The sequence below is a fragment of the Phasianus colchicus genome, chromosome 21, assembly GCF_987193195.1.
Source record: "Phasianus colchicus chromosome 21, bPhaCol1.hap1.1, whole genome shotgun sequence".
Classification (NCBI taxonomy): Eukaryota; Metazoa; Chordata; class Aves; order Galliformes; family Phasianidae; genus Phasianus; species Phasianus colchicus.
In genome coordinates, this window is record NC_143456.1 from 9,259,267 (window position 1) to 9,273,778 (window position 14,512).

The window sequence follows — 14,512 nt, forward strand, 5'->3', positions numbered from 1 at the left end:
CAGAAGCCGTCTTAAATCGGTAACTTATAACTTCTATATTAGGGCCCATGTGACCTAATAAAGAACATCTTTATCCAAGTATTACAGTTATTTATTGAACTTGAAAACAGCTCAAAACAACTTCTGTTTTCCATTATACTTCATATAAATTTTATCAGGCTAGCACATGAAGATGCTACATCTTGTTTTATAGTGTGTCCCTGGACAAGTTGCCATAGAATAATAAAAGACAATTTACAGCCAACAGCACACATATTCCAAACATACATACAAAAGATGAGTTTTGGCAGCACTTATAGTAACAATCCCAGAAGAATATATTTGTATTTGTTTTTTCAAAGTGCCGCTGCTTTCAAAAGAAGTCTGTTTCATTTGTGTTATATATATGTGTGCATGGGAGAGCCCAGAGCAACTCGGAATTTGTCAGAAGGAACTGCAGGAGGGGCTGAGAACCAGCCTGGACAGAGACCTTCCAGCCTTGCCAAACCACCAGTTCTTTCTTTCCCCTGGAACACTGCTCAGTCTAAAAGCCTTTACAAGATCAGAGTACCTCGTCAGATAAAACTTTAGTGTGTTACAGATGGCAGATAAAAATACTGAAGTGTATCAAAAGGTCACAGCACAACCTGGGGTTACGTGCTGCAGTTAGGAGTGGAGTCTGCAGGTATTTTAGGTTCTTTTCAAAGATGTGTGAAGATCAGACAATGTTCTGAGTGGAATGGAACCCCTGGGACCAGCAGTGGTCACAGACACAGGGAGATGGCAGGGCTGAGCTGAACTGCTCAGAGCCCTTTGGTCGGGCAGGAGCAGCCCACATTCTGATATGGGATTGAAGGAAATAAGCATCCTCCTGATCACATTCTGCTCTTGGAGAGTCCTAAGGAAGTCCCAGTCCCATTTTGCCACACATCTCTGCAGCACAGAAGACACCTGAGATCATCAGGAGCTGCACTGGAAAATGCTGCAAGCAATTCCATGCAAATCTCAATGTTAAGCTCTTCTGTCTCTTGTAATTTATTCCAGTTTTAGATGAACTTCTCTTGCAAGTCAAGTGTGACCTCAGAGCACTAAGCTGTGCACCCTCCTTTTGGCTAACAGCTGCAGGAGGGCCTCACTGTGACCACGTACCCAGAGAAGCACATTTTGTCTCTGTCATTTTTAACCACCTCTCTCTCTTTTTGGCTTTTGTGCATGTCACCTCCAAGCAAAACAGGAGCAATGATCAGTGCATGCTCCATTCGTGTGGTAAAGAAGTATCCTATTCAAGTAATGACTTATTTTTACTATCAACTTTGAAATGAGGTTCCAGAAAAAAAGTAACGTGTGATGAAAACATGATTTCCACAAACGTCTAAAAAGTCTCTCAGCATTTACCTTGCTCTGCCAACCACAACTGTCTGTGCCCAGGGCTGCATGATCTCCAGGAATGAGCCATTGTCGAAGAAACCACTCTGCCATTGTCCTTTCTGACCTAAAAGGAAGGGGAAAAAATGGAGACCTCAGAGGTGGGAGGAGGAAAGGAAAGTCAGAATACAGAAGGAACAACTGAAACTTGCTTAAAAATGCCAACTGGAGAATGTGGTGCTGCCTTTTGATGTATTTATTTATTTAATTTTAAACAGATTATAATACAAGGGAACATTAGACAGCTGAGCATTTGTCTGCCTTCAGCCATCATGTCTTATTTCATTTGCTAGCCTGCATAAAGACAGTCATTTATCAGCAAAAGCATCATTTATTGTTAAACGATGGGGTTCAGATAGCAGAGGGACTTTGCATGCTTTTAAATAAATAACTTTTTTTTTCGAGATAGGACAAACATTTGTCAAAAGGCAGCAAAGTCATTAAAGATGTTTTTCAAAATGCCTATTTCTATTTTAAAACTCAGCTCGCAGTTTTCTCTTGCTTCTGCCTGATATCTCCTGCAAAGAAATGCAAAAAATTCCGTAATACTTGAAAATGAGATGGCACATCTGAGAGCTTCACACATTCCTTGGGAAAACCTGAAGAAAAGTGCTGCATATTGAAAGCCTGCTCGCTCTGTACAGATACCAGATGCATCCCACAAACTGAAGCATGCTTTAGGAGTCACCATGCACTATCAGATCAATTCGTTGACCCAGAGGAGGCAGTGACTTCCCAGTGCCTCGAGGAAATCAAACCCCTGAAGAGCGCAATGCTGCCAAGGTGCTGCCCACCCAACAGTATAAAACTCGTTCTGTGGCAGTCTGCTCTTCTCTGAGACTTCATGAAGCTTCTGCCAAAAAAAAAAAAAAAAAGCCAACAAAAAAACCCTCCCAGCTTTACCTCTTGGCACAGAGCTTCTGAGGAATACTTTAATCTGAACAAGCACCTTTGCTTCTGCAAACCCAAGTCCAAAACCAATTAAAAGTGGAGATCCAAGCAAGCTAACCTCTGCTGACTTAAACAGGATGGAGAGTGTTTTATCAAGACCAAACTTGTAATTACTGTGTTCTACATTCCCTGCCTCTGTGGCCCCACTGTAAAATGTGACCATCCATTTCAAAATTATCTCTTTATCGTGAGCCCAAAGCTGATCGTTTAGATTCTGGCCTCGTGTCGGGCGTCAGTTTGAAGAATATCACGGCAATATCTCCTCTAATAAATGGCTTTAACTTTTCACCTAGGAGATATCTGCTTTAACTTATCACAGGGAATCATCTGCTTTCCTTAACGCTTCCACTAAATTAAAATCTGAAGTCACTCGATTTGGAAGGCAGCGCTTGCTGCGCTCAGACAGCTGGATGAATTACTTGAGAGATGATGAAAAAATATTATCCAAAAACAGAAAACTTAGTTTATCACAAATCTCATTTTAGCCCCCCAAACTCATTAATAACAGCAGGCATAATGGTCACCCAGTTTGCAGCTTGTACATACACAGGCTGCACAACCCCAAGTGCAGGTGTGGGGGTTCAGTGCTTGGCAGTGTCTCCAGTACATTTACTCTCCAAGACCTGCAGGAATGCTGTGCATTGCCTCGAGTATGAAGGCTTTTGTATTTGCACTTTCCTCTCAACTGCAAAAAGAAAGTCTATAAAAGTAACTATTGTAAATGTTCCCAAGCACTCAGAAGTTATATGCTATTTTTGTATATTGCATCTAAATCCTTTAGAACTAATCATTTCATAAGCTCTGAAATGTATTTGGGCGCAGGCCTCGGACTTCTCTTCCCATTCCAACCAGCCTGATCCTTTTGAACTACCCACATTCACAGGGTGTCTGGCTGGGGGCAGGAGGCAGAATGGAATGCTTCAAGTCTGGAAGCAGGTGCAGAGAATCTTCAGACAGAACAGACAGATTCAGAATGCACCTGGCTTCACTCAAGTCCTAAAGTACCACAGAAAAAAGGTCCAGATTCACAGGGTTAGCACACAGGGCCTCCTGCCCCATTGGATAACATACCTCTGTTCTTTGTAACTCTAATTATGCAGCAGGCATAGAACTGCACCAGAGTAATAATAATTTGATGCTGACAAAGCAGAAACAGATGTGGAGCTTTGAGTGTCCTGAACCAAGACACCACACAGTATGTCCTGACCACCAAACATCTACATACTTGGATTTGGGCGTCCAGCCAGCATCCAGCGAGGATCATAGGGAGTCTTGGTAGGAACAAAGTCTATGGTTCTGTCTATAGGATCCTTGACCTTGAGGATAGGAACAGGGCTGTATACGCTCTAAGGAAAAAAGAAAAATATTTGAAGTAGTAATTCTATGTAGCTTTGCACCAAACACCAAATGTAAAGCACCTGGTCAGAGTTTGCTTTCCACCACAGGGTACAACCCTGTAACATGGGATCTCAGAGCCTTGGCAGGAGTCTGAAGAAACTTCCAGGGTGCTCCGAACACTCTCAAAACACTTCCTTCAGCATCATCTGGTATGCACTCTGCTTTACTTGTTCCTGAACTTCAGGCACTGACAGCATTTGCAAGGGGTTGCAGTTTAATTTCTAAAGGTGACCAGACCATCAGACTCATTCATGCAGTCTTTCCTGAAAGAAGGTGACCTGCATGTTCTTACTGCTGCCTTCCTGGCTGCAGAGCAGCTAACACACATACATCAGCTGCTTCAAATTACTGCCTCAGAGAGGAACTTTTAGAGCCTTTCCAAAAAAGACGACCCACTGCCGACATCAAGTCCTGCCACCAGAGTACTGAAGACAGGACAGCAGGGGTGGGATGGGAGGTGGAAGTTCACCCAGCAGTGCCGGGCTGCCCTCATCCCAGCTTTGCAGGTCAGAAACTGCTCTGTGGAGTTCAGTACCACAACACCCAACTGCTTCAATCACGAGTCTAAATCATTTTGCTACAAACACAGGATAAGAAAAAGTATTCAGAGAGTCTGCCCTCCTCCACAAAGCCTGTCGACAAAGAGAACAGGAAGCGACACGCCGCACTCCTGCAGGTCCAGGAATTACCTTGGGCATGTAGGAAAGCCACAGCAGAATGGTGTAGACTCCTTCAAAATCGTCGCACACGGTGCCGTGGGTCACCCCGTTGTTGTGCATGATCTGGATCCCACCCAGCTGGTTGTTGGAGGTGTACACCTCCCGACCCAGCACCTTGAAAGGAAAAACAGGGAAACCATCAGAGGATGGGATGCGGACAGCAGGTGCAGACTGAGGAGATGCATACAGCAAGTCACCGTCACTTCAGCAGCAGAGGATGGAGCGATGGCTCCCAACTGACCTTCCTGCACATAGCTGAGATCTGCAGGTATGGATGTCCAAGGGAAATGGCACTCGTGGAAAGCTGAGGCAGCCGTCCCACTGCCCCTTCCGAGCAGCTGAGACATGAACAAGTCTCCTGAGCACTGACCCGGCTGCCCGAAACCCTTAACTGGGCAGAAAAGCCACGTGCTGCAGAAGGGACAGCACAGACAAAGCCCCAGCTCTGAGAGGTTGGGAGATCAGACGAGTGCTGCGTCTGACTCTCCTGGCTCCATCGCCAGCCTCAGCCCGGGCTCTGCAGCTCTTTTCTCATTCCCCCGCTGTCTCTTTCCATTTGCCCTCTTGCTGACTGATACACTGATCTCTCGGTCACTCGGCTTTCTGCTCCACTGAGTCCATATTACTAATAACACCTCTGCCACGGCCAGTTTACCTCATGAAGGCAGGAGCACATCATTACAAAATAAACTCATAACTTTGACATTCTAGCAAATATATGCCGTTTGTTATTTTTATGGGTTGAGTCTTTCTAACAGACAGAGGGCATTACATACCTGCTTCATTTAGATCTTAAAACCCCCTCAGACGCAGGCAGACAACTCGTCCTCCCCCAGTAACCCACCAGCACAGCTCCATTCAGGATGAGGACCCCCAGGGAGGAGCAGCCCAAGCCCAGGGCAGCGCTAAGGATGGGATGCTCGGGTCTGACTGCTTCCGAGGGCAGAACACCCAGTGTCCTGCCAGGAGTGCTGCTGGGACACAGAGGTGCTGCACTCCTCAGGATCCGATCCTTTGGGCAGAGAGCAGAGGTGTCAAAGGGATGGGAGAACAGAAGCTCTGCTCTGACCATAAGTTGCCCTGCATGAGCAGTGCTCTTCCTGCACACACCGGTTAACTGAGGCTGGGGTCGTGCCCTGTGCCCACCATTGCTGAACTGCAAAGGTACAACACTTCTATTTGCTAACTCCAAAAGAAAGCACGGATCTCGCGATGCCAGTCACAAGCCTAGCTAAATGCTTTCCGCAGAGGAAAATAAAAATAAAGAGGATTTAAGCTCCCCATCTATGAACTAATGCAAACGTATGCACATGCAAAATGGGCCTCTGCTGCTGCTTATCTGGAGACCACGCCAACAGTGCAGGTTTACCGCCGCTGACAGGCAGTGAAAGCAGCCTAATATACCTCCTGCTCGTGGCCCTAAATCCCTTTTTGGAGATGAAGACAGATACGCAGCTCCCTCTCCTGAGTGCTGCAGACATCTCTGTGAAGTGGCAGAGCACTGCGAGGGGCGGCACGAACAGAACCCCCCCGCAGCATTTACCCATCAGTGCTTGTCGGCAGCGCAGCCCCAGGCTGCACTGAAGGCTGTGCAGAGGGGTGATGTCCCGTGTGCCCGCTGCAGCTGAGCTGGGAGCAGAGGTCAGGAGGCAGCGAGGGGCCAGCAGTGTGCACAGTGATATGGGGCTGGAGAAAAATGAATGCAATGGCTCATCCATTCGGCTCCGCTAACCGCCTCATCTCTGACCTCGCAGGACTACATTTTTAAAGGCTGACAAGTAATTCAATCTCCAATTAACAATTTTAAATGGTGCAATGCATATTGCTGTATAAATGTTTCTGCAAGAAAATATCCAAGGGTGAAAAAGAATACATCTGCTGGAGGAGCCCAGAACTGATGCTTCTGCAATTAACCGATTCAGATATTCCTCAATAAGACACACGGTCAGCAGAGGCATGAGTGGATTTAGAAATGCTGCCAATCAGTTAAATGGAGAATGCCAAACCAAGGAAAGACTGCGTGGGATTAAATCCCGCATGGAACACAACCAGGGCTGAGTGTGCAGAGTGGGTCCCTCCTGGCAGAGAGGCCACTTCTCCAGGGACAAAGATACAGCAACCACAGAGCAGAGATCAGGAAAGGCACAGTGTGAGGGGTGGGAAGGACAGGATCCAACTCTCACAGATCAGATATGCAACGCACCTGAATTATCAGTAATGCTTAAGCTCTGATCTTTCACCTTATACGATGGGAAACCAGACAAAGAAGAACATCCATGAACAGCAAGGCACTGGACAGTAAGCTTCTGGCTCCAAATGAAAATTCCATCCACTCTACAAAATCCAGAGGACATTTCTGCCCACCCCACTCTGACACACTACCAGTAACGAGGAGTGGTCCCACACAGAGATCCCACACTTGCTCATTCTGAGGTTTCCCCTTACTGTACTGCAGCATTCCGGTGCGCGGCATTTGGGATAACGTCTCCAGTTTCCCATTCATTGCAGCTGCTGACTCCTCTGTGCCTCCACCTCAACAAGAAGATAATGACATCAGTGAAGTGCTCCAAAGGAGATGGTAGATCTAGAACTGCATGTGTTAAAGCTCAGCCCATGGCTGTAGGAACACACCTTCCAGATAATGCAAGCCCATGTTTACAAAATACCCCAGCAGAATTGCCACCATCTGTTCAGTTCTACAGAAGCCTTCCTAGGAGGACATCACATCTCTTTCCACTGTAGGGGATCTTTTGGGAAGTACAAAGGAGAGCAGGGTTCTAGCAGCCCTTCCAGCCCTCAGAAGGCCCTTCCCACCAGGCCTATAGGCACGCCATGTGCATGCTGACCATTTTCTAGCACTCCAACCTGTGCTGACCAGCAGCTCTCACTGCACTTCTTTGCAGAAGCTGAGCTGCTGGAGCTGAGACATTCACTGCAGAGCTGCTCTGGCTGCAGACTTGATTGGCTCAAATGTTTCATCAAAGATGAAAGATGTGAAAAAATGACAGCAGAGGGCTTGAATGGGAATCATCATGTAACATAAGTGCTGTTATTATTCAGAGCATATCATGTGTTTATATCAAATATAAGTGCCAGATTTTTATCCAAATAATTTCAATAATTGCAATTCCCATCCCACAATTTATATTATCTGCCAGAAACCTGAAGCAGAAAGGCACATGCACATACTATAAATAGCCTATTTTTCATAAACAGGCAGAAATGATCAGAACGAATGTCTCATCAGAAAACACAATGTAGGAACTTAAAACCTGACTGCTGTTACGTGCAGTCAAGCCTCAACAGATCTTAGGGCGTTCATTTCCATCCCTCAGCTCTTCCTCCACACGTATCATGTCATTAGAGGGCAAAAGAGAAGCAACCCCAGGCAGAGAAGTGGGCTGGGGGAGATGCAGCAGGAGCGGGTGCTCTTCTTGCATCTCTAATCCACCGGCGTGTGCAGTTCCTGCACTTTTAATTTACGAGCGTTCGGTGGGGGACCCTTCTGACTTGGGAACATATTGGCTCGGTCTAATGCTTGGAGATTATTAAAGTCAGAGCTATACTCCACTATCAAGTCTACAGATCTTTTATTTAGAAGATATGGTGCTCTAAATGCACAAAGAGCTCCCTGTCACCTTCACATTAAAGCCCCTAGTGCCTGGTAAATGGAATTATATAGCTGTCATCTCCTTTCCCCAAAGTTTTAAGAGTACAATGGGCTCATTTTTTCACACTCCATCCCAGCTTCAGAACTAAGAGACCTACTTTGTATTGATTTAAAGTCTCAGAAATAAATAAACCTGCTTCACCAATGTGATTCACAAGAAATTCATGATACACTATTGCATGATATATTTCAAGCTGTGGCTCCAGCTCTTTTTTTCCTTTGGTGAGTGATGGGGGAGGTGGGAGGCAGGGGGAGGTGGGGGAAGCTGACAGCCTGATGGTTATTGGAGATGGCTCCTGACTGCAAATCCAGAGCGGGGCCTGCCAGTGGAGGCCTCTCCTTGCTTTAATTTGGGGAGATCAGAGGGGGAAGGGGAAGAAGCAATTGCATGGGAGGCAGCAGGGGAAGAGGCATCCAGATGGACACTGCTGCTGCAGCTGGCCTTGCCGTGGTGCCTTCTGCCTGATGATCCCAAAGCACCTGGCTGATGCAGATGGCAACATGAAACGTTTCTGGGAGGAAATCACCTCCTTCCTGTAAGGATTTATGGGAGCTTTGGAAAATTTCCTCTTCTGGACTGCAAAACTTGCAATCCCAAGATCTGACCAGTCAGACAGGATCACGACTGCCTCTGACATCTTTGGTGGAGACGTTAGAAATAAAAGTTAATTTGAAATGAAAATCCAGTTGGAATAGAAGAGCTTTTCGTTTGACAAAATGAAAAAATTTTGAACAAGGAATTCATCAAAATCAGTACCTTTTCCTGAAGAGTCCCCATTCCATTGAATTGGCATTTTCAAATGAAAAATGTCTTGTCAAAAAATTCCTGCCCAGCTCTCCTTTTGCAGTGTAGGGAGACAGCATGTTCTGCTCAAGGTCACTCCAGCAGTCAGTGGTAAATCAAAAGGACTCAATATACTTTGCAAAGTAAGATTACAGCCCCCTGTTCTACATGGTGCAAACACTCATAAATCCCATCTGTCCCAGATAGGGGTTCCCTACTCTCGACAACAGCCCTATAAACAGTATTAATAATTGTCTCCATGATACTTAGTGATCTTGCTTTTGGTCATTCCTTTGGCCACCTTCTAAGCCCCATCAGAACCCTCTTGTTCAGAAACCAACCGAAGGCACAGCTCCAGCACAGGACAATGAAACTTTGTTCACTCTGTATCATGGTTTTGGGTTTAATCAGGAGATTTTTCCAGAGCAGCTCCTGAAGTTCCCACTCAACCATCCAGAATGGCAGAAAATGTATCTCCAATTCACAGCTGAGAAAAGCCACAGGCCATCATCCCGACATGCTCCCAGGGACACCCCAAGAGACGGGAGGGCAGGACCAGCTGTTCTGGGACACATCTGAAAAATGTCTTCTTCCATTCAGCTCCAGTGGGATGTGAGGTGGCAGAGCACTCCACTGAAATGTACCTTAAAGGATCACCAGGAACTGGGATGCAATTCCTGCTACGTGAAATATATGTGAGGTTTAAAACACAAAGAATTTCCCTAGAAGATGCAGGGAGAAATTTAGATAGGCAAATAGGGGCCAATATGCACAACTCCTGCTCAGTGGGAATAAATACAGCACACCCACACCGTACAAGCACCATCCACACAGATAAACTGATCGAGATCCATATTAAAAATGATAAAAGGAGGGAGGAAAAAAAAAGTCAACAGAAATCTATTAGACTTTCTTCCCTAAGCAAACATAAAGGGACCGATAATGTGATGTCTGGAACGTAAATTGTCTCTAATGGGAACAATACACAAATATCACCACTTAAAGAAAGGCAATTAAAAATAAAATGTAGAAATGAAGGCCGGCGTTTGTTTATTTGCACTTGTCTGAAGCTCAGGCACCCATCCTGCTCACAACTTCTCTAGGCAGAGTGAAGCCCTTTGTGCCACCAGCCCAGCTGGTGCCCAGTGCCATGGATGGGACCCTGAGCCCCTGATCTGTCGGGGGGCAGCCAGTCTGCAGCAGGGGTTGGGGCTGGATGGGCTGTAAGGCTCCTTCCAACTCAACCATTCTATGACTCTGTAACTATTCTGACCTGGGTTCCCAAAACAGACTGGCTTTGTTGGGGTTGGGGTATGAGCACTGGTAATCTACAGCAGGGAAACCTCCACCACCCAGGGTCCTCCATCTGCTCTGGGTGAGCAGAAAGAAGCAGCCTCCACCCAGGAAACCGCAGTGCTCCACTGTGAGCCAGTAGTGGGGGAGCCCCTCCTGCCACTGAGACACTTGGGGATGTCCCCACGGAGCTGCTGCTGAGTGTGAGCTCCTGGCTGACACCTCTCAGAGCCCCCCTGGGTCAGTATTCTCCAACAGCCCGCACCCAAATGTGTCTCCCTAATAGTCTTGCTGTGCCTCTGCAGAAAGATTCATATCATGCATTAATAATTATAATGCTTCTTTGAATGACAGGGATGGCACTTGCTGTTCTAACTCGTATGATTTCTCTCACATGATTGCTTTGATCTAATCCCAAGACTGGAGTCATCTGGAGCAGATACTGAGCTATCCTGCCTTGAATCTCAAAAGAAGAGCTTTTCACATTCTGTATTTTACAGTAAACCCCCCGAACAGCATCAATCTCACCAGGCCTTTATTTATTTTTCCAGATTGTGAAATTGAAGGGTAAATATTACTGCCTGCGACGCTGAAGACGGATCACTCGCACGAGACAGACTGGCAGGCTGTGAGCCTCCCATTCCTCACCCACAGCTCCACCAAGGAGCCCTGTGCCCCATGCATGCTGCAGGGACCGCGCTGCTGCTCCCCGTGTCCCCACCTGCTGCACGCTCCATCCCAGTCCCAGCAGCCCCAGGAGGTTCTGTACTTTTCTCAGCAGCAACCTGCCAACATCTGTATATTGGCTCCTGAGCTCCTTCAGGCCTAGAACAGGCTATAATACCATCAGATATTGTTTAAATGACTATGATTTTGAGGATGAAAGAAAGAAGCTCTGAGGATGGAGGTACCACCAAAACACCACTGCTGGCAGGTGCCTTCCCACACACCCTGCAAGCACAAATGGATTAAGGCTCCTGGCAGCTCCCACTTCTCTCTCCATATGACCATCGTTTACTTCCAGTCCATCTGCTCCATGCATTCACCCAACATTTCAGCAGTGCCCAAGCAGTAAATGAGGCCATGGTGATTCCTTACCTATGGATATCCACAGCACAGGGATCCATTCCCTTGGCATCTCCCAACCCTCTGCTATGCAGACTCTTCACAGCGCACTGGATGCTCTCTGACTATTCTCCCCATGATGCAGAGCACCCTTCTTAAGGGGAAATTTGCTACAATAAATGGAAGAACTTTTTTTTTTTCTTCATAAAAGAAACGCTTTAGCTGCTCTCACTGATCCACACGGTCGGAAACAATGCCAAGGAAAGAATTTCAGAAAAGTATGAAAGATTTTGGAGACAGCAGGCAGAGCCCAACAGTTCTTGTCAAACCCGCGTCACACCTCATCCCATGACAGTCACAGTGCCAAGGGGACACGGACATTTTGGGCAGGCGGCACTTCATGGGACGGGCAGCGATGTGATGGAAAGCCACTCTTTGTTTGCATTAATGAAACAGCCTTAAAGACAGGATTTCTTTTCAACACAAAAGACAAGGAGAAGCAAACTAATTAAAAATAGGTCAGCAACAGACTTGGGAACATCCCTGGGAGGACTGAGATGAAATGCAGTCCTGGAAGCTCGAACCATGTAAGCAATGCATAAATTGGGAGTTCTTCAGCTTACTTCTATTAAGAAGAAAAGCACTGGAAATTAACCTGTGAGTGCACAGCAGCAGCACGTCACCTGCCCACGGAACCACAGCACGTTCAGCTGGTGACGAGGAAAGGGAGCTGAGGGAGGTGCAGGAAGGCACAGGGGTGGGAAAAGGGGGAGGCAGCCAAAGTTAAAAAAAAAATAATAAAAAAAAAATCTCTGCCTCAGCAAAAGTTTTCATTAAAATTTTAGACAAATGATCTCTGTGTCCTTCTCCCATGCTGCCTGGGGCTCCATGCTATTTCTATGCAAATAACAACCTCGTGGTTTATATCTTATTATTTCCACCGGAGCTGCGGCGACATGACCCGAGACGTGTGTGAGGTAGACAGCGAGAGAGAGGGAGAGAAAGAGAGGGAGAGGGAGGGAGGGAGATGGAGTGGCTGCTCGCTGAAGTGTGAAAAAATATTGTCAGGAGTGAGCGGCAAGAACAAAAAAAAAATTGCAGGGATAACGTGTTTATTTCAGCCCCTCTCCCCATGTGAACCAGCACCTTTTAAAATTCATTGGGCATCAGGCGATCATGCACAATCCATCTGCTTTCACTTTATCATTTGCATTTCATGCCTCCTGGCTTTTGATGTGCTGATACTTTGATGCAGTCAGGAGACGCGCATTATCATTATTTCAATTTCCAGGGGGGTCAGCGGGCTCAGCACAGGCGCGCGCACACGCTCACGGGAGAGGAATGAAATGTCATTTCCACCTCTCCACCCCCTGCTGAAACGCGCTGGCGAAGACAAAAGGGGTGCAGATGAAATGCAGCCCGGAGCCCATCGCACCTCTCCTCAGCCCGTCCCCTGCCCGCAGGTCTGGACTGCAAACAAAGACGGCTTCATCACCAGCACGGGGAAACCTGGCACGGCTCCTGTGCTTTCCCTGTCACCCACACAGGCAGTGGGGCATTGAGAATGCCAAACCCGGCTGCTATCAGGTGCCTCGCCGTGACATGCCTCCCCACTTACAGCGCGGTGACATGGATGCAAACAGCCAGCGTGCCATTAGCCAGATCCAGCAGCATCAGCCTCTGTTAAAGCAACACTGACCTTGAGCTCATCGCCTACATTCCAGCCCACAGCCTGATTCTGGCAGCCGGACCTTCCCCTCAATCCCAAACTCTCCAACTGGGTTCACATAATGATAACGAACGAGAGCAGCAACAGATCTGCTGGCAAGTAACGCTTCTCACGGTTCTCCTCTGCTCCCCTTCTACATTACAAACAACCCAGCATTCCACAGGAAAATAAAAAAATCAAAACTTTCCAGAAAAAACACTTTTGGCAAGCCCTACTCTCTCCACTGCTGGGGGAGCATTTTTACATTGCGTTTTCAAGATATGTATGCAGACACAACTGTGTGTATAATGTTTGCACAACACCTTTGAAGACAGGAATTAAAGTCAGCAATAAAAAAAATTAGTCCTACATTTCTGATGCCAAATTGAGAAAAGCCCAAGGATTATTTGAATGCAGCTGTATTAGAAACATTCATTTCCAAGTGTCATGCAAGACAGCAGTCTCCACTTATTTATCTTTGTTGCAGGCACAATCCTTCCCCAAGTCCCTGCCCACTGAACTGGGGATCACCTGAAGGCCACAATGCAAAGCGCTGACTTTCCTGCACAGGGCTCTTCTCAGCATCTCATCCAAGGGAACAACAAGCAGTGAGGTCCAGTTGCTCCATAGAGGCAAAACTGCAATAGGTTCCCACCATCACGCTCTCCTGGAACCTGATCCATGCACTGGTAAGAAAGAACACATCGAACCTCATGCCCAAAGAGCCTCTGCATTCCTTCAAGGGAAGACTCCACTTAATTGTCCCCTGGCTGATGGAGACCCAACTTCTAGCCAAAAGGGAATGCAAACAAATAGTCCATCCAAATTCAAGGGAAAAGTGCTTAAAGGTTTACATACAAGAACATGGAGACAGAGTGTAAATCTTTAGCAGATACTGCCTCCATGGCAAGACCATACAAATGCATTCGCTCTCACCATGTGCTTCTCACCCTGCTGAAGATCTCAGCTGGAATGAGCTCAGACATTTTAGGAGGGCAATGGAGGTCATTTCACTGCCTCAGATGTACTCCTGGGACACAGATAGAGCTGGATCCATTCAAGAAACTCTCACCAGAACAGAGGGATTGAAAAATGAAGATCATATAAACTAGCAAGGCGCATCACAGACACATCCAGGTGAGTGGGGACTCCCAGCCTCCTGCTCCTCAAGGACAGCTGAACTTTCTCATGGATCTGGGCTTCAGCCTTCTTACTGGGAAAGCTGGAGAGGATGCAATAGGCTCCTCCTCCTTTGCCAACCTTTAGGCAGCTGGAGGTTCAGTGCCTACATAACAGTACATGCCTTTCCAACAGAGCATGGAGGGAGAGAAAAGGACACATGGAATGATTCAGACCACTAAAGTCCTTGGGATAGGATGGGCTAAGACACCCCCTGAAAGCATCTCCTTCTGCCTCTGCCTTCTGACAGATGTCAGGTGCTTAATTTAGAGTAAATCCTTAATTTTTAAGTGCCTAAACACCTTAGTGAGATTAATCTAGTCATATAAAAACAAACATTC

The 14,512-nt window shown here is 46.8% G+C and overlaps 1 protein-coding gene across 14 annotated transcripts in view; it reads right to left on the reverse strand.

The window, feature by feature from the left end:
- Nucleotides 1-14,512, reverse strand: part of ACACA (acetyl-CoA carboxylase alpha) — a 113,131-nt gene that overhangs the window by 17,893 nt on the left and 80,726 nt on the right. For all 14 annotated transcript variants that reach the window (XM_090122715.1, XM_090122716.1, XM_090122717.1 and 11 more), the window contains 3 exons: nt 4,443-4,586; nt 3,581-3,701; nt 1,375-1,471 (listed from right to left, as the gene is read on the reverse strand). In XM_090122715.1, the coding sequence (XP_089978841.1) occupies nt 1,375-1,471; nt 3,581-3,701; nt 4,443-4,586 (362 nt within the window). The remainder of the gene's footprint in view (nt 1-1,374; nt 1,472-3,580; nt 3,702-4,442; nt 4,587-14,512) is intronic.